The 16,964-nt window shown below is 63.9% G+C and overlaps 1 protein-coding gene across 1 annotated transcript; it reads left to right on the top strand.

The window, feature by feature from the left end:
- The first annotated feature begins 9,256 nt into the window (after window positions 1-9,256).
- MFAP1 (microfibril associated protein 1) lies at window positions 9,257-16,242 on the top strand. Its single transcript, XM_075918384.1, has 9 exons — window positions 9,257-9,439; window positions 9,769-9,988; window positions 11,655-11,784; window positions 12,682-12,869; window positions 13,336-13,444; window positions 13,521-13,681; window positions 13,902-14,061; window positions 15,297-15,386; window positions 15,539-16,242. Exons 1-9 carry the CDS (start codon window positions 9,361-9,363, stop codon window positions 15,719-15,721), a joined length of 1,320 nt encoding a protein of 439 aa, XP_075774499.1. The 5' UTR covers window positions 9,257-9,360; the 3' UTR covers window positions 15,722-16,242.
- The last annotated feature ends 722 nt before the right edge of the window (window positions 16,243-16,964 follow it).

The raw sequence follows: 16,964 nt of genomic DNA, 5'->3' as shown, positions 1-16,964 counted from the left end.
CCCGGGGCCTTCTCCCTGGGGCGGCGGGGCCATGCAGCCTGCCCCGGGGCCTTCTCCCTGGGGCGGCGGGGCCATGCAGCCTGCCCTGGGGCCTTCTCCCTGGGGCGATGGGGCCATGCAGCCTGACCGGGGCCTTCTCCCTGGGGCGATGGGGCCATGCAGCCTGTCCGGGGCCTTCTCCCTGGGGCGATGGGGCCATGCAGCCTGCCCCGGGGCCTTCTCCCTGGGGCGATGGGGCCATGCAGCCTGACCGGGGCCTTCTCCCTGGGGCGATGGGGCCATGCAGCCTGCCCCGGGGCCTTCTCCCTGGGGCGATGGGGCCATGCAGCCTGTCCGGGGCCTTCTCCCTGGGGCGATGGGGCCATGCAGCCTGCCCCGGGGCCTTCTCCCTGGGGCGGGGGGGCCATGCAGCCTGCCCGGTGATTTCTCCCTGGGGCGGCGGGGCCATGCAGCCTGCCCGGTGGCTTCTCCCTGGGGTGGCGGGGCCATGCAGCCTGCCCGGTGGTTTCTCCCTGGGGCGGCGGGGCCATGCAGCCTGCCCGGTGATTTCTCCCTGGGGCGGCGGGGCCATGCAGCCTGCCCGGTGATTTCTCCCTGTGGTGATGGGGCCATGCAGCCTGCCCGGTGATTTCTCCCTGTGGTGATGGGGCCATGCAGCCTGCCCGGTGATTTCTCCCTGGGGCGGTGGGGCCATGCAGCCTGCCCGGTGGCTTCTCCCTGGGGCGGTGGGGCCATGCAGCCTGCCCGGTGATTTCTCCCTGGGGCGGCGGGGCCATGCAGCCTGCCCGGTGATTTCTCCCTGGGGCGGCGGGGCCATGCAGCCTGCCCGGTGATTTCTCCCTGGGGCGGTGGGGCCATGCAGCCTGCCCGGTGGTTTCTCCCTGGGGCGGCGGGGCCATGCAGCCTGCCCGGTGATTTCTCCCTGGGGTGATGGGGCCATGCAGCCTGCCCGGTGGTTTCTCCCTGGGGCGGCGGGGCCATGCAGCCTGCCCGGTGATTTCTCCCTGGGGCGGTGGGGCCATGCAGCCTGCCCGGTGATTTCTCCCTGGGGCGGCGGGGCCATGCAGCCTGCCCGGTGATTTCTCCCTGTGGTGATGGGGCCATGCAGCCTGCCCGGTGGTTTCTCCCTGGGGCGGCGGGGCCATGCAGCCTGCCCGGTGATTTCTCCCTGTGGTGATGGGGCCATGCAGCCTGCCCGGTGGTTTCTCCCTGGGGCGGCGGGGCCATGCAGCCTGCCCGGTGATTTCTCCCTGGGGCGGTGGGGCCATGCAGCCTGCCCGGTGATTTCTCCCTGGGGCGGCGGGGCCATGCAGCCTGCCCGGGGGCTTCTCCCTGGGGCTGGCCCGAGACAGGGGCTGTGCAGCAGCTAGCAGCTGCTCTCAGGTGCAGGCTGAGGTGCTGGGGGCTGTGCTTCTGGCCAGCAGCTGCTCTGTGGGGCTGGGGCGCTTGCGGCCGCCCGGTGGCCATTTGTAAGTATAACTGTCCCTGCTCTCACACCCCTCCCTTTCTTTGATGGAAACCAATCCCATTCCAGGCACATCCCATTGTCCTGGCACAGCCCAACCCCCGCCCTGGCTGGAAGTTAGGGTACAAGGAAGCTGCTGGCCTCTGCCGTGGGGGAGGAGTTCCTGAACACGGTCTCCCAGAGGGACAGCCGGACGCTCTCAAGTATGCAGCCGCGGAGGAGAAGAGCTTTGAGCTAAGCAAGGGGCGCAGCTGAGTGTGGACTGGCGACTGCTCCAGGCAGACCCAACCGGAAAGAAGGCCTTTGAGTCCTAAAGCTGCTCCAGGGCGTATCGGGGGGCAGGTCAGACTGCATGATCCCAAGGGTTCCTTCTGGCTTTGGAATCTGAGTCCCAGCCACAGTGCCAAGCCCAGAGTCCTGACAGGGCCTTCCCCCGAGGCCTGGGAAGGGACTTGCACGGAACAGACCAGAGTCTGCGCAGGGAAGGGAACCTCGGCGGCGTCTGCGGGGCGCCAGCCACAGGGAGCAGGCCCCTTGGCCGCTTGGCGCTGCGGAGAACAAAGGGATCAGCTTTGTCACTGGAAGTCATTCACAGGGGCAAGCTTAGCAGGGTGAGACTGTTGAGCCCAAGCCCACAGAGCACTCCTGAGTTCCAGGGTCCTCGGGGTCACTGCTACACAGGCCCCAGCCTCCCCTGCCCGGGACTGGCCTCTCCTCTGCCACCCTGCCCGTCCCCATGGGGACCCACTCACACCAGCGGATCACACGTATGGACAGATCTAGAGCCCCTGGCCTGGCCCCTCACATGCCTTCTGTGGGACCCAGGGTGCCAGTTCCCCTGCCCGAGGCTGCCAGCCCTCCACGATGGCCTGGCTCAGCAGGGATGGCCCTGGAGCCACTGGGGCGCTGCCTGTGCTCTGGAGCCTGGTCTCTCCCGACCGGCGGGGCTGGGAGCTTTGTCTTGTGACCGCATCGCCCAACTTGCCACAGTTGTCAAGCCGGCCGGGGCGTGGCCCTGCCTGGCTGCTCGTGCGGCAGAAGCGACCAGATGGCGCAAGCCAGAGAGAGGGCAGGCTGCCAGCTCTGGGGCGTGTCTCTTCACAGGCCCAGGCTGCCGAGAGGGCAGGGCCAGGGACATGGAAGCCAACCCCTGGCTGAGCACAGCCCCCACCAGCCAGGGGCCTGCACGCTCGCCTCGACTTGGGGCAGAAAATCCAGCCCATGGAACCCAGGCCAATTCGGTCCCAAGAGCCAACTCTGCCGAATCCAGGGCGGGTTCCACCTGCAGCACCGGCTGCTCCAGGAAGGGGACTTGCCATTCCCAAGCGCACCCAGAGCACAGCAGGCCGGGCCACCCCTTGCATCGGGGGTGGTGCACCCTCCCAAGGGAGATGCTGGCGGACTCCAGCTGAGCGGGGTTCCTGTGCTTTGCGTGTCATTCCCAGCGCTAGCCGAGTCGAGTGGTGCCACGCGAGCATTCGCAGACGCCCTGGGACACGGCCAGGTGACAGGCAGCACACGCTGGCCCTGGCCCACAGCAGCACGCCTCCGTAGCTGTAGGACTCCCCTGGCCACAGTGCGGGCCCCAGAGCACCGTTCTGCCCCCACTGCAGGGGTGGGAGCCAGCGAGATGCTGCCGGAGATCTTGCCTCCCCAGTCTAGGGCAGGGCAGGGCAAACCCATGTGCAGCCAGCAGCTGCCTGTGAAACAAGTCTCTCTAGAGAAAGCCCTGGAGCCTGGGCTGTGGCCATGCGCCAAGACAGAAGATTCATGGCAGCGTAACCCCGTCCGAGTCAGGCTCCTCGGGGCTGGCGCTGTCTGCAGCTGCTCCGCCTGCCCAGGCCAAGCTGGGTCCAGACAGTAGGGCAGCACCCGAGGGCCCCAGAGCACAAGCTGGAAGGGCAGATGTGATCATCGAGGCTGACCTGCCAAGCAAAGGAGACGGAGACGGAGACGGAGACTCCACCGCTGCCCTTGGCAACGTGACCCAGTGGTCACTCACTGCTAGGCATTTGGGCCTCATTTCTAATCTGAACCTGGCATCAGCTTCCAGCCACTGGCTGCAATTTTCACCTCCAGAGCCCAGGGACAGTCCTGCCAGGTGTGGACTGGGCCCCCAAGTGGGAGGGGGCAGCTGGCAGCAGGGCCATGCCGCTCACACCCTTCCTAGCTCCCGAGGCCTCTGGGCTGTGGCTTCCGCAGGAAGATGCACCAGCTTGCGGCTCAGGCACTGCCAGCCTGGGGGCCCGGTTTCCTGGAAGCAGAAACCTCTTCCTTTCTTTCAAGAAGGGGGCAGGTAATTGCAGAAATGGGGTCAGTGCCCATGACGCAGCCTGAAACCAATTTCCAGGGCAACCCAGGGCTGGGTGGAGCCAGATGGGCCCAATAGGAGCCTGCTGCAGCCTTTCAAGGGCTCCTGGAATTGCCCCACATCCTCTTGACCTGTCTGACTCACGGCAGCAGCTTTCCCATGAGCACGGGCCAAGCCAAGCAGGTGTAGCTGCACTCGAGAGCTTGCCAAGCGCTTGCAGCTCAGTGTTCAATCCCCGCTGCCCACAGGGAGTGGAACGGTGGCGGCCCAGGCGTACCGCGATCACGCCTCTGCTCGCCACTTCGGGGACGGAGCAGCACAGCAGGTGGCTGGGAAGGGCCGCCTGTTGCTGAAGCTCGAGGCCCCTACCCAGGCAGGCTGCAGCCCGGCTGCACACGGCTCTCCAGGCCTGGTGGGTGGGGGCAGAGCAGGCAGAGCCTCTGGCAGCCACACCTGGCCTGGGGGCAACGGGCACCCAGGGTGAGATGTGCAGAGCATCTAGGCTCCACCCTGCCCGGGGGCCAAGCCACTCGCTGCCTGGTTTGGATAACAGTTCACAGGCCTGTGGGAAGGGCAGAACAAGGGGGGTCCACAGGGCTCTGTTTTGGGACCGGCTCTGTTCAGTATCTTCATCAGTTATTGAGATATCAGCAGAGAGAGGACGCTCCTTAAGTTTGCAGATGATCCCCAGCTGGGAGGGGTTGCGACTGCTCTGGAGGACGGGTCAGAATTCAAACTGATCTGGACAAACTGGAGAGCTGGTCTCAGGTGAACAGGACCAATGCGAAGTGCTCCACTCGGGAAGGAACAATCCGTCTCACGCACACGGTGGGGAGCGACTGTCTGGGGAGGAGCCCTGCAGACAGGGTCTAGGGTCGATTTGAAAACAATGGGAAGGTGGGTGGGCAAAGCCCGCTCACGTTCTAAAAGCCCCTCCCCAGCCTTACGGGAGGGACAACTGGACCCGTGTCCAACTGATTACAGGGGACACATAATGACGAAAGGATCAAGGAGTGCGGGTCACAGGTTCAAAATAAGGGAACCAAATGGGGACACGGAGCAGAGAACCCTGGACAGCGCCCACTGCTCCTCAAAGCTGTCGATGGAGCCAGTGGGCGCCACCCAGAGGAACTCTGCCCAGATATGTGACACAAGGGAGGAACAGAAATAGGCCCCACAGTCGCAGAGACCCCCTCGTCCAGCATCCTCCTCCTGGTATTAGAGATGGCGGCTTTCGCTAGGGCCAGGAGGAGGGTGACGAGGAGGTCTTGCGACTTTGTGGGGCCACGGATGGGGTGTGCATAAATGAAAAGGTGAGGGGAAAAGTGCAGCCAGAACCTCAGTAAGAGGTTCTGGAGGAGCCGGAATAGGGGCTGCACCCTGGCGCACTCGAGGTAGGCGTGGGCCAGGTTCTCCCTCACGCCGCAGAAGGGGCAGGTGTCCAGGATAGGGGTGAACCGCCCCAGGTGTCCAGGATAGGGGTGAACCGCCCCAGGTACACACCCGTGCTCACGGCTCCATGAAGGAGCCGCCAACTGATGTCTCCGATGGGCCGCGGGATTAAGATGGAATAAACGCCGGCCCCTCGGGGTTCCCCACCCTCAGTGGATCTGAGGTCGTCCCGCCACTTGGCATGGGGGCGGGACACGCGGGTGGGGAAATGCAGGGTGTGGAGCAGGAGCGTGTGCAGATGTTCCCTGGGCGCGGTTTGCTGCAAGTTCTGCAGCCGGCTGGGGGTCCAGGGACGGGGGGGCCGATAAAAAGGGACGGGGGGGTTGCAGGAGGGGAGGGGCGGGGCGCAGGGACGGGGGGGTTGCAGGAGGGGAGGGGCGGGGCGCAGGGACGGGGGATTGCAGGAGGGGCGGGGCGGGGCGCAGGGACGGGGGGGTTGCAGGAGGGGAGGGGCGGGGCCCAGGGACGGGGGGGTTGCAGGAGGGGAGGGGCGGGGCGCAGGGACGGGGGGGTTGCAGGAGGGGCGGGGCGGGGCGCAGGGACGGGGGGGTTGCAGGAGGGGAGGGGCGGGGCGCAGGGACGGGGGGGTTGCAGGAGGGGAGGGGCGGGGCGCAGGGACGGGGGGGTTGCAGGAGGGGCGGGGCGGGGCGCAGGGAGGGGGATTGCAGGAGGGGAGGGGCGGGGCGCAGGGACGGGGGGTTGCAGGAGGGGAGGGGCGGGGCGCAGGGACGGGGGGTTGCAGGAGGGGCGGGGCGGGGCGCAGGGACGGCGGGGCGCAGGGACGGGGGGGTTGCAGGAGGGGAGGGGCGGGGCGCAGGGACGGGGGGGTTGCAGGAGGGGAGAGGCGGGGCGCAGGGACGGGGGGGTTGCAGGAGGGGAGGGGCGGGGCGCAGGGACGGGGGGGGTTGCAGGAGGGGAGGGGTGCAGGGACGGGGGGGTTGCAGGAGGGGAGGGGCGGGGCGCAGGGACGGGGGGTTGCAGGAGGGGAGGGGCGGGGCGCAGGGACGGGGGGGTTGCAGGAGGGGAGGGGCGCAGGGACGGGGGGTTGCAGGAGGGGAGGGGCGCAGGGACGGGGGGTTGCAGGAGGGGCGGGACGCAGGGACGGGGGGGGTTGCAGGAGGGGAGGGGCGGGGCGCAGGGACGGGGGGGTTGCAGGAGGGGAGGGGCGGGGCGCAGGGACGGGGGGGTTGCAGGAGGGGAGGGGCGCAGGGACGGGGGGGTTGCAGGAGGGGAGGGGCGGGGCGCAGGGACGGGGGGTTGCAGGAGGGAAGGGGCACAGGGACGGGGGGGTTGCAGGAGGGGAGGGGTGCAGGGACGGAGGGGTTGCAGGAGGGGAGGGGCGGGGCGCAGGGACGGGGGGGTTGCAGGAGGGGCGGGGCGCAGGAACGGGGGGTTGCAGGAGGGGAGGGGCGGGGCGCAGGGACGGGACGGGTTGCAGGAGGGGCGGGACGCAGGGACGGGGGGTTGCAGGAGGGGCGGGACGCAGGGACGGGACGGGTTGCAGGAGGGGCGGGGCGCAGGGACGGGGGGGGTTGCAGGATGGGCGGGGCGGGGCGCAGGGACGGGGGGGTTGCAGGAGGGGAGGGGCGGGGCGCAGGGACGGGACGGGTTGCAGGAGGGGCGGGACGCAGGGACGGGGGGTTGCAGGAGGGGAGGGGCGGGGCGCAGGGACGGGACGGGTTGCAGGAGGGGAGGGGCGGGGCGCAGGGACGGGGGGGTTGCAGGAGGGGCGGGACGCAGGGACGGGGGGTTGCAGGAGGGGAAGGGCGGGGTGCAGGGACGGGGGGGTTGCAGGAGGGGAGGGGCGGGGCGCAGGGACGGGGGGGTTGCAGGAGGGGAGGGGTGCAGGGACGCGGGGTTGCAGGAGGGGAGGGGCGGGGTGCAGGGACGGGGGGGTTGCAGGAGGGGAGGGGCGGGGCGCAGGGATGGGACGGGTTGCAGGAGGGGTGGGACGCAGGGACGGGGGGGTTGCAGGAGGGGCGGGACGCAGGGACGGGGGGTTGCAGGAGGGGAAGGGCGGGGTGCAGGGACGGGGGGGTTGCAGGAGGGGAGGGGCGGGGCGCAGGGACGGGGGGGGTTGCAGGAGGGGAGGGGTGCAGGGACGGGGGGTTGCAGGAGGGGAGGGGCGGGGTGCAGGGACGGGGGGGTTGCAGGAGGGGCGGGGCGCAGGGACGGGGGGTTGCAGGAGGGGAGGGGCGGGGCGCAGGGATGGGGGGGTTGCAGGAGGGGCGGGACGCAGGGACGGGGGGGTTGCAGGAGGGGCGGGGCGCAGGGACGGGGGGTTGCAGGAGGGGAGGGGCTGCAGGCCGAGAGCGGCTGCTCCTGGAGTAGGCGCAGGGGGCCCGGGGATCCCCCCCCGTAGTCCAGAGGGCCTGGGCTGTGCCGCGGGCTGGGCGCCGGGGGGGCGTGTGCCAAGGCCCCAGGGAGGGCAGGCGGGGCTGGGGGAGCGCCCCCCCCCGGCTCTGGGCCCCCCCCGGCTCTGCCCCCCCCCTCGGCTCTGGGCCCCCCCGGCTCTGGGCCCCCCCGGCTCTGGCCCCCCTCGCTCTGGGCCCCCCCGGTTCTGGCCCCCTCCGCTCTGGGCCCCCCCCGGTTCTGGCCCCCCCCCCGGCTCTGCCCCCCCCCGGTTCTGGCCCCCCTCCGCTCTGGGCCCCCCCCCGGTTCTGACCCCCCCCCCGGCTCTGCCCCCCCGGCTCTGGGCCCCCCCGGTTCTGCCCCACCCCCCGCTCTCGGCCCCCCCCCCGCTCTGGGCCCCCCCCGGTGTTGCATAAATTGCTGGTTTCGTCCCCTTGGAGGCTAGTCTGATTTACCCCAAGAAGAGAGTCACACTTTCAGGCTGGGTCCAACTCAAGTTTATTGGTTGCAACCAAGGTACGGCTAAGGAACTCAATGTTCAAAGCAGAGCCGACCCCCAACATCTCATAGGCAGGGGTTTTTATAGGGTTCACATCTTTCCTGGTTTAGGTGCCTTAACATGATAGGTTACTTCATCTTTGACATTTAGCATTCCTATAGGTCAGGTTAATTTTCCAAATGAGGTTAAATACAGTGCCTACTTGCTGAACAATGGGCGAGCCATACTTCCCTTTTCCCTTTCCTGCTTGAGCCGGTCACAAGTTTAAAGGATGTGGAATCTATCCATATCTCCACTTAACAGAAGACTGGATTCACCTCCCCTCGTCTCCTTATTACAAGTTATTACCTGTGACAGGCCTTGACCTTTGTCATGTCTTACTCCGATACAAATAGCAAATATATCTAAGCATTAGCAATGTATGTATATTGTACGTGCCCCTCATAGGGGAATCAATGGCTCCGGGGGTTTTGACTTCCCTTTTACACATCACCGGTTCTGGGCCCCCCCGGCTCTGGGCCCCCCCGGCTCTGGCCCCCCTCCACTCTGGGCCCCCCCGGCTCTGGCCCCCCTCCACTCTGGGCCCCCCCCCCGGCTCTGGGCCCCCCCCGGCTCTGGCCCCCCTCCACTCTGGGCCCCCCCCCGGCTCTGGGCCCCCCCGGCTCTGGCCCCCCTCCGCTCTGGGCCCCCCCCGGCTCTGGGCCCCCCCCGGTTCTGGCCCCCCCCCCGGCTCTGCCCCCCCCTGCTCTGAGCCCCCCCCGGCTCTGGGCCCCCCCGGTTCTGCCCCACCCCCCGCTCTCGGCCCCCCCCCCGGCTCTGGGCCCCCCCCGGCTCTGCCCCCCCCCCGCTCTGGGCCCGCGCTGCAGGCGGATGCGGGGCCGGGGAGCCCCGGGGCAGCGATTCCCGCCGCGCATGCAAATAGATGCAAATAGATGCAAATAGCTTCATCCCAGCGGACGAATCGCGGCCTAAGGGCAGCGCCCCCTGGCGGGCCCCGCCCAGCTACTGCCAGGGCACGTGGCCGAGTCTCCAGGCACCCGGGGGGGAGGGGTCGGGCGGCGCGAGGGACCCGATTCCCCCTCCCCCCGGCAAATCAACAGCCGGTTCCGGGATCAAGTCCCCACCCGTAGTGACGTACTTCCGGCCAGCGGGCGCCTGAGCGAAGACAATTTCCGGGTCGTGGCTGTGACGCTCGGCTGGTTCCGGTTCCGGTTCGGGGCGCGATCGCAGCCGCTCTTGTCGGTGTCGGAGGGTCCCGAGTTCGGGCCAGAAGCCGCCGCCATGGCCGCGCCCAGCGCCCTCATGAAGCAGCCGCCGATCCAGTCCACGGCGGGGGCCGTGCCCGTCCGCAACGAGAAGGGTGGGGGGGGGCTCGCGCGGGGGGCGGGGGGACATGGGGGGCTCGGGCGGGGGGACATGGGGGCGCGCGTGGGGCGGATGGGGGGGCTCGCGGGGCGGATGGGGGGACATGGGGGGGCTCGGGCGGGGGGACATGGGGGCGCGCGTGGGGCGGATGGGGGGGCTCGCGGGGCGGATGGGGGGACATGGGGGGGCTCGCGCGCGTGGCCGGGGGGATCTGGGGGTTTGCACGCGGGAATTTGGGGGCTCTCACGGGGGGGCCGGGGGGCTGTGGTCCCCGTGGGGCCGGGGCGTTGAGGTCTGGTCTGGGGTAACCCCTCCCCCTGGCAGGTGAGATCTCCATGGAGAAGGTGAAGGTGAAGCGCTATGTGTCGGGGAAGCGGCCAGACTACGCGCCCATGGAGTCCTCCGACGAGGAGGATGAGGAGTTCCAGTTCATTAAGAAGGCGAAGGAGCAGGAGTTGGAGCCAGAGGAGCAGGAGGAGGATTCAGCCAGCGACCCCCGCCTGCGGCGCTTGCAGAACCGCATTAACGAGGATGTGGAGGAGCGGTAAGCCCCTGCCCATGACAGCCCTGCTTTAGATTGTGTCTACGCTGGCAAATGAGCCACAAAGGTTTTGTTGTTCATGGGCGTTTAAAAAAACAACCCTGACTGACGAGCCTTGTTGTAGCAACCGTTAGGGTGCGTCTGCACTACGCCGCTTTTAGCAGCAAGGCTGTGTCCACACAGCCCTGTGGCTAACAGTCAGCTTGTGAGAACGCTGTTGGTACTTTTGTCAGCAAAATACTGCCACCTCCAAGGAGGTTTTGCTTTGTCAGCAGCAGGGCGCTCTTGCTGACAAAGCGGCGTTTACACTTGCATTTGCCATGGAAAAACTTTGTCGTTCATGGGGGGGCGGGGGGGAGTTAAGCATCCATGGATGACAAAAGTTTTATCAGTTGAGTGCAATTATAGATGCAGTATTAGGGTAAAAAGTGCTTTGTTGGCAGGAGTGCTCGCCAGCTGATAAAGCAAATGCTGCTCTTGGGGAGCGAAAGTATTTTATCAGCAAAGGTGACTTTTGGCAACCCAGCCACGTAAGGTAGACAAAGCTTCAGTCAGACACACCGCCCATGGTGTCCGGCCCGCCTGCCCTGATGTACACTGACAGCTGTAGATACACCTTTGTTATATTTTCAGGAGAGTTTCTCTTTGTGAAAGACCTCCCTTTGGAGATGACTCTGCCAGAGTGCTGTCCAAGGGACTGTGTAAATAAACTAAAATATGAATAAAAACATGGAAAGAAAGTTTTTTGTTGTGGTAGCTACACTTTGCATGAGTCTTTTGTGGAAATACATTTTTCAGGTGTGTAACTTTTTGGAGTGTCCCTTTTTTGTTTTCCCCACATCTTAAATTGAGGGGTCTGAGGAGGAAAAAACAGCTTTGTGCATTGGCACAAATAATTCTTTAGATGTAGATTATTGCAGTTAGTAAGCAAGTTCTGAAAGGTGTCATAAGTGGTACAGCTAGCTCTTCACAGGAAGGCAAAATCTAGAAAACAGGACAACATTCTTGTATGGAGATAGGGAGTATTATATTACTGAATCTCATTGAGAAAAACAGATAGTTGAGGTTTTATTTAACTCTTCTCTAGTCAGTAATTCATATCTATTCGGAGTAGCCAGGTCAGTTCTAGAATTGCTTCAGTCTTTAGCGTAGCCAGCGAAGAAGCAGGAGGATCCCAATGGAAGCTGTGTTTTCTGCAGTGGAAGAAACAGGAAAGTCTGTTCTGGAGCAATCCACCTACTGCTTCTACTGATGCCATGTAAACCAACCTTCTGAGAAGAATTTTACTTTTTCCAGGCTTTGCTGTGATCACTGTGACTGTAGGCCAGGCACTCACAGACTGTCCATGAGAGTTCATGCTGTAGCATCATATTCAGAAGAGCTCTGGTTGTTACAGCATGATTATATTTAGGATACTGGTGGGTCTAGCCGCGTTTTGTAGTTACTTGAACAGCTGAGATTAGCATGTGTTCAGTGTGGTGTACTGAGATGCATCTTTGCTGTGGTTCCTGGAGCCAGAACAGTGGGGTCTGGAGGGTTAGGACAAGGCCATTGTGTAGCTGGAAGCGCTGGCTTGGATGTGTGTGTGGGGACTTCAGTTTGTAGATGGGCCATGCCTATGTCACTGCTTTGTGGTAGCTGAATTGCTAACTTTGGTGTCTGTGCATAGACTGGCAAGGCACCGCAAAATTGTGGAGCCAGAAGTGGTTGGAGAAAGTGACTCAGAGGTGGAGGGAGAAGCTTGGCGTTTGGAACGGGAAGACACCAGCGAGGAGGAGGAGGAAGAGATTGACGACGAGGTATGTGCAGATCCACAAAACATGCTGCAGATGCGCTGCAAGCTCCGGTTTCCCAGGATCTCTCGGCAGAGGTTCCACAGGGTGGAGGCTGGCTCCCTGCAGCAGGAGGCAGTACGAGGTCTGTGGGCAAATGGGACTGGCTAATACACGGCCGGTCTGTCGAGAGGTTAAAGGAGGGTCTACAGGTGGCCTTGCCTTGCCTTTGGGTGTCATGGGCTGAGAGGGACGGCTCTCTCGTGATCAGTAACCGATTAAAGGATAGGAGATGGGCTGTACTGGGTTGGGTGCAGTTCAACATTTGCAAGTCCAAAGCTGATGGCAAAGCCTTACAAAGGGACCGCACGGCAAATGCTTACTCGCGCAAAGCACGGAGACTCGGAGGCATCGCCATGGGATGCTGGTAGCCAAAACTAAAGCTGGGTTTTAATCTACCCTAGAGAAATCACTTCACAGAGGACAGGGCTGTTAGCCAAGCTGGCCAGGCATGCAACCGCACGCTCTGGGTGACCCTAACCCTCCAACTGCCAGAAGGGGGTTGGGGAACCTGGGTGCATCTCTCCAAAGCTGCCCTGTTCTGCTCTTTCCCTGGAGCTCTGGCACTGGCCACTGTCAGACAGGGTGTGGGCAGCCCCCACTGCTGCTCTGGCCCACCATGGCAGCTCTTATGGGCAGATGTCCCACTGCTGGCTTGCTTGGGGCGGGCCCATTGGCTGAAGGCCCCTCTGGCTCACGTGGTGAGGGATGCAGAGGTGGATCAGGGTCTGGCCCCTCTGGAATGAGCAGGTAGTGCAGTTAACACCCATGACTTCCATCTCTCACCCGCTGCGTGACGGAGCCTCTGCAGGCACACCCCTCTGCAAGAGGCCGTTCTGCTGAATCCCTTTGGGCTTGGTGTAGGAGATTGAGCGGCGGCGCGGGATGATGCGCCAGCGAGCCCAGGAGAGGAAGAATGAGGAGATGGAGGTGATGGAAGTGGAGGACGAAGGCAGGTCTGGGGAGGAGTCTGAATCCGAGTCGGAGTACGAGGAATACACAGACAGTGAGGATGAAATGGAGCCGCGCCTCAAACCTGTCTTCATCCGCAAGTACGCTGGGCAGGGGACTTGCTTGCCCCCAAGGAGGGCAGAGTGCCAGCTGAGCTGGGCGGTGCACAGGGTCAGCCTGTGCAGAGGGGCGGTGCCAGTGTTCCAGGCACTACGTAGCTGGGAAAGCAGCCGGGACGGCTGGCTTGGCACTTGTCTGCCTAGCGGAGCGTCGCTGTGCTCGCTGGTGGGCAGCCGCTCTCACGGCTCTGAATGACCCTGCAGGGCTCGCAGGCTGCTTGCGCTGGCCCTTTTGGGTGGGTGTCTGGCGCTGAGGAGCAGAGTGACAGGAAAGGGTTCTTCCCCCATAACCGAGCTGGGGCGAGGCCCCTCAGGAAGTCACAGCCGGGATGCCTAGGGCAGCGCCCTGCAGGTGAGCATCCAGGGGCGGACGCTGGCATGGGGCTCAGAGGGCTGGGCAGGTGCAGCGGGAAGGGGAAAGGAACCTGGGATGGCCTCTCTGCTGCAGGAAGGATCGCGTTACAGTCCAGGAGCGTGAGGCAGAGGCATTGAAGCAGAAGGAGGTGGAGCAGGAAGCCAAGCGGCTGGCAGAGGAGAGACGGAAGTACACGCTCAAGGTACCGGGGGCAGGAGCCGTGGGAGGGAAGGGCTGGCCTGCCGCAGGCCCAGGGCTCAGCGTGGGTGTCTCTGCAGATCGTGGAGGAGGAGACGAAGAAGGAGCTGGAGGAGAACAAGCGCTCGCTGGCTGCGCTGGAAGCACTCGACACCGATGACGAGAACGACGAGGAGGAGTACGAGTCCTGGAAAGTGCGTGAGCTGAAGCGCATCAAACGGGACCGCGAGGAGCGAGAGGCGTAAGTGCTGCTGTCGCTAGTGCTGGTCCCAGGGCATCTTTCCTGCTCTGCCTAGCCACTGCAGCCTCAGGCCGAGCGGGGCCACCCCCTTTATTCGGTGTCTGCCCCTGGAGTTCAGTGGGCAGTGGCACCGCGAGCTGCTGACTCTGGCTGGGCTTGCAAGTGGGCTGAGCGGAGGGCGTGGGGTAGTGCTGGCTGACGGGCGTTGTGCCTCGCGCAGATTGGAGAAGGAGAAGGCGGAGATTGAGCGCATGCGGAACCTGACGGAGGAGGAACGCCGTGCCGAGCTCCGCGCCAATGGCAAGGTCATCACCAACAAGGCAGTGAAGGGCAAATACAAGTTCCTGCAGAAGTACTACCACCGCGGGGCCTTCTTCATGGTGAGTAGCTGCAGGCCGGCCGGGGCCAGGGCTGGCGGTTTGAGGAGCCGCCTCGTTTTCAAGGGCTACAGCTGTAGAGCAGCCACGAGCTCTGCAGGAGAGCAAGATGAGCATGCTGTTTGAGATGGGTGTGATTTGGGCTTGCCTGAAGATGAGGCTACGTTAAACAAGGGAGATGCAGGCTGGACACCAGGGAGTTTCTTGGCAGTGAAGTTGTAACGCGACCTCCTGGTGGCTGTTCTCCTGACTCCGCTAGCCGCTCTGGGCGAGGACCGACAGATCTGCTGGATGGCTCGTTGCCATTTGATCTCATGGGGCCCAAATCCTCTCCATTTCCCTTTCTCTGTCACTGTCAACCCAGCCTTCCCTGGCTCTCAGGCCCAGCACCATGGGTGAGGGGTCTCCTCCATGTCCCACACATCCCAATCTTCCTGCTGATTCCTCCATAGCTGTAGCATCTGTCTTCACTTCCTGCCTCACTGCAGCGGCAGCCTCTGCAACATGCTGTGTCAGCCCTTTGCCTCATCTTTCGGACACGCTGTCCCTAGTCCCTCCTTTCCTGGATCCTGGGCGGGCTTGTCACAGAAGCCGAACCATGTGGCCCGTTTTGTCACGTCTAGCACGTCATTGAAGTTAGCCTCGCCAGCCTTCTCAAACAGTTCCCTGCTTCAGCTCCTTCCCAAAGCCCCGCCCGTAAGGAACAGCCCAGCGGACGCATGCTCCATCCAGTAGCGGTGCCTGTGGCTGTCTGGCTTACCCGCGAAGGCACGGGCAGACTTGGTCAGTCTCTGCCTACCGACCCGGGGACAAATGTTTGCCAGTGGGCTCTGCAGTCCAGCAGCAGCAGATGTAACGTGGGCCAATGGCTGGAGGGCGTAGCTAGACACATTCAAACAGGAAGCTGACTGATGGGCCCTTGCAGACCTGCTCACGGTTTGTTGTCGTGTGTAGCCCAGGGCCGTCCCTCGGCTGTAACACTCCCCTCTCCCCCAGCGTCAGCCCCCCGGGCAGGAGGGGCCTTGTCTGTGTTTAAAGTGCCTAAGCGAAGACACAGGGTGGGCACCGCTCTGAGCAAAGCCCTGAGCTGGTGAGACTCGTGCCGTAGTCCCTCGGGACGGCCTAGACGGGACTGGAGCCTTGTCTGCATCTGTGAGGGTCTGACCTGAGTAGGGAACTCCTGCAGCCGTGCCATGTGGCCAGCTGACAATGGCTCTGCCACGTCCTTCCCTCCCTAGGATGAAGATGAGGAGGTGTACAAGAGAGACTTCAGTGCCCCCACGCTGGAGGATCACTTCAACAAGACCATCCTGCCCAAAGTCATGCAGGTGGGTGTGCTGGAAACGAGCTCATGGGGGAGGGGTCTTGGATGGCATCTGTGCACTAGGGTGACATGGAGGCCTGGTCCATGGGGAGGGGGGGCTGCAGGTCCTGCTTGTATGAGGAGGGGGTGTCGGCTCAATTTTTTTCTTCTCCCTAGGTCAAAAATTTTGGGCGCTCGGGGCGGACCAAGTATACCCATCTGGTGGATCAGGACACAACCTCCTTTGACTCTGCGTGGGGCCAGGAGAGCGCCCAGAACACCAAGTTCTTCAAGCAGAAGGCAGCCGGCGTGCGGGACGTCTTTGAGAGACCGTCGGCTAAGAAACGGAAAACTACCTAGAGCTGCTGTCTGGCCGGCATGCTGCTGACACCGGAGGGCCCCGCGGCCTCACCCTGCCAGAGACCCCGAGGTCCTGGCCAGTTCTCCTCCTCTCCGGCCGGAGTGGGTGTTGCCTCTGGTGACCTTGCCCCAGGGGGGAGCTCAGACTTTCCAGCGGTTCTACCCTTGGCATGGGCCTGCCAGACCCGGTGCCCAATTGCTCTCGTCCCCCAGCCCTAAGGGGTTAAAGCGCTCCCTAGATTCCCACTGTCAGAGGCCAGCAACCACCACCCCCTTCCCTTGGACTTAGCAGGCTGTAGGTACCTGGTGCTCCAGAACATCTCCTGTGGGGAAGGGAGCCCCGCCCCTTTTGGTTCTCTGGAACAGCTGAGAGTCTACTGTGCCCTGCCCGAGGGGCTTTGCAGCCCCTTTTGCCTAGCCCACTGTGGCTCGACGCTCCCATCCCCAGGCACTGGGGGCTGGGGCTCTGCCAGGCCCCCGAGGCACAAGGTGAGTTTGAATTAAAAGTTGTTTTCTCACAAGAGTGGCTGTGCTGTGGCTTGGGAGGGGTGGGGGGAGCTGAACCAAGGCCCTCTCCCTTGTGTCTGCTGGGGGCTTGGGTAACTGAATGCAGCCTGGTGCTGGAGGTGGATGGAATTCTGGCTTTGAGGAAGAAGCACTCAATGTAACAGCACTTCCGTCTGGCCTGCCTCCCCCACCTGAGTACCCTGCGTGGTGTCTGCTCGCCCGTGGGCGGCCTGTGGGCTCATACCCCATCCTGGCACTGGGGTAGCTCTGCCCCTCTAGCAGCTGCCAGAGAAGAGCTCACTAGACTGCCACTCGAAAGGCCCCTGTCCCTCGTGGGAGCCAAGGTGAACACCCGGCTCCCTCCCAGGGCACAAGCTAAAGCTTGTGTTCCCTCTGACCCTTCCATTCTACGATGCCTTTAAGCACCCTGCCACCTTGTTTTGAAACCAGCCGCTCCCCCGGGGCCTGACGAAGCAGGCGGCTCTGGGCTGCTGAGGCCTTGAAGCACTAGTAGGGAACTCAGCAGAAGGCAGAACCTCCCCTTCCGCTAACTCAGGACATAGCACAGTGTAAATATACAGAGCACCCCTGTGGATTAAGATCTGCCAATACCATGTGAGACTGAAGACAGTGGGGCTCAGCTTAAGCGCTAGCAAGCTAGCTCAACCTAAGCCTGGGAGCAAGACAGAGCGCTGGAAGGGAGGAAGGGAACAAAGTTTCTCAAGAACCATTCAGC

Source organism: Pelodiscus sinensis, unplaced genomic scaffold (assembly GCF_049634645.1).
Source record: "Pelodiscus sinensis isolate JC-2024 unplaced genomic scaffold, ASM4963464v1 ctg127, whole genome shotgun sequence".
Classification (NCBI taxonomy): Eukaryota; Metazoa; Chordata; order Testudines; family Trionychidae; genus Pelodiscus; species Pelodiscus sinensis.
Note: the sequence above shows the minus strand (reverse complement) of the source record. Positions and strands in the feature narration are given on the sequence as shown.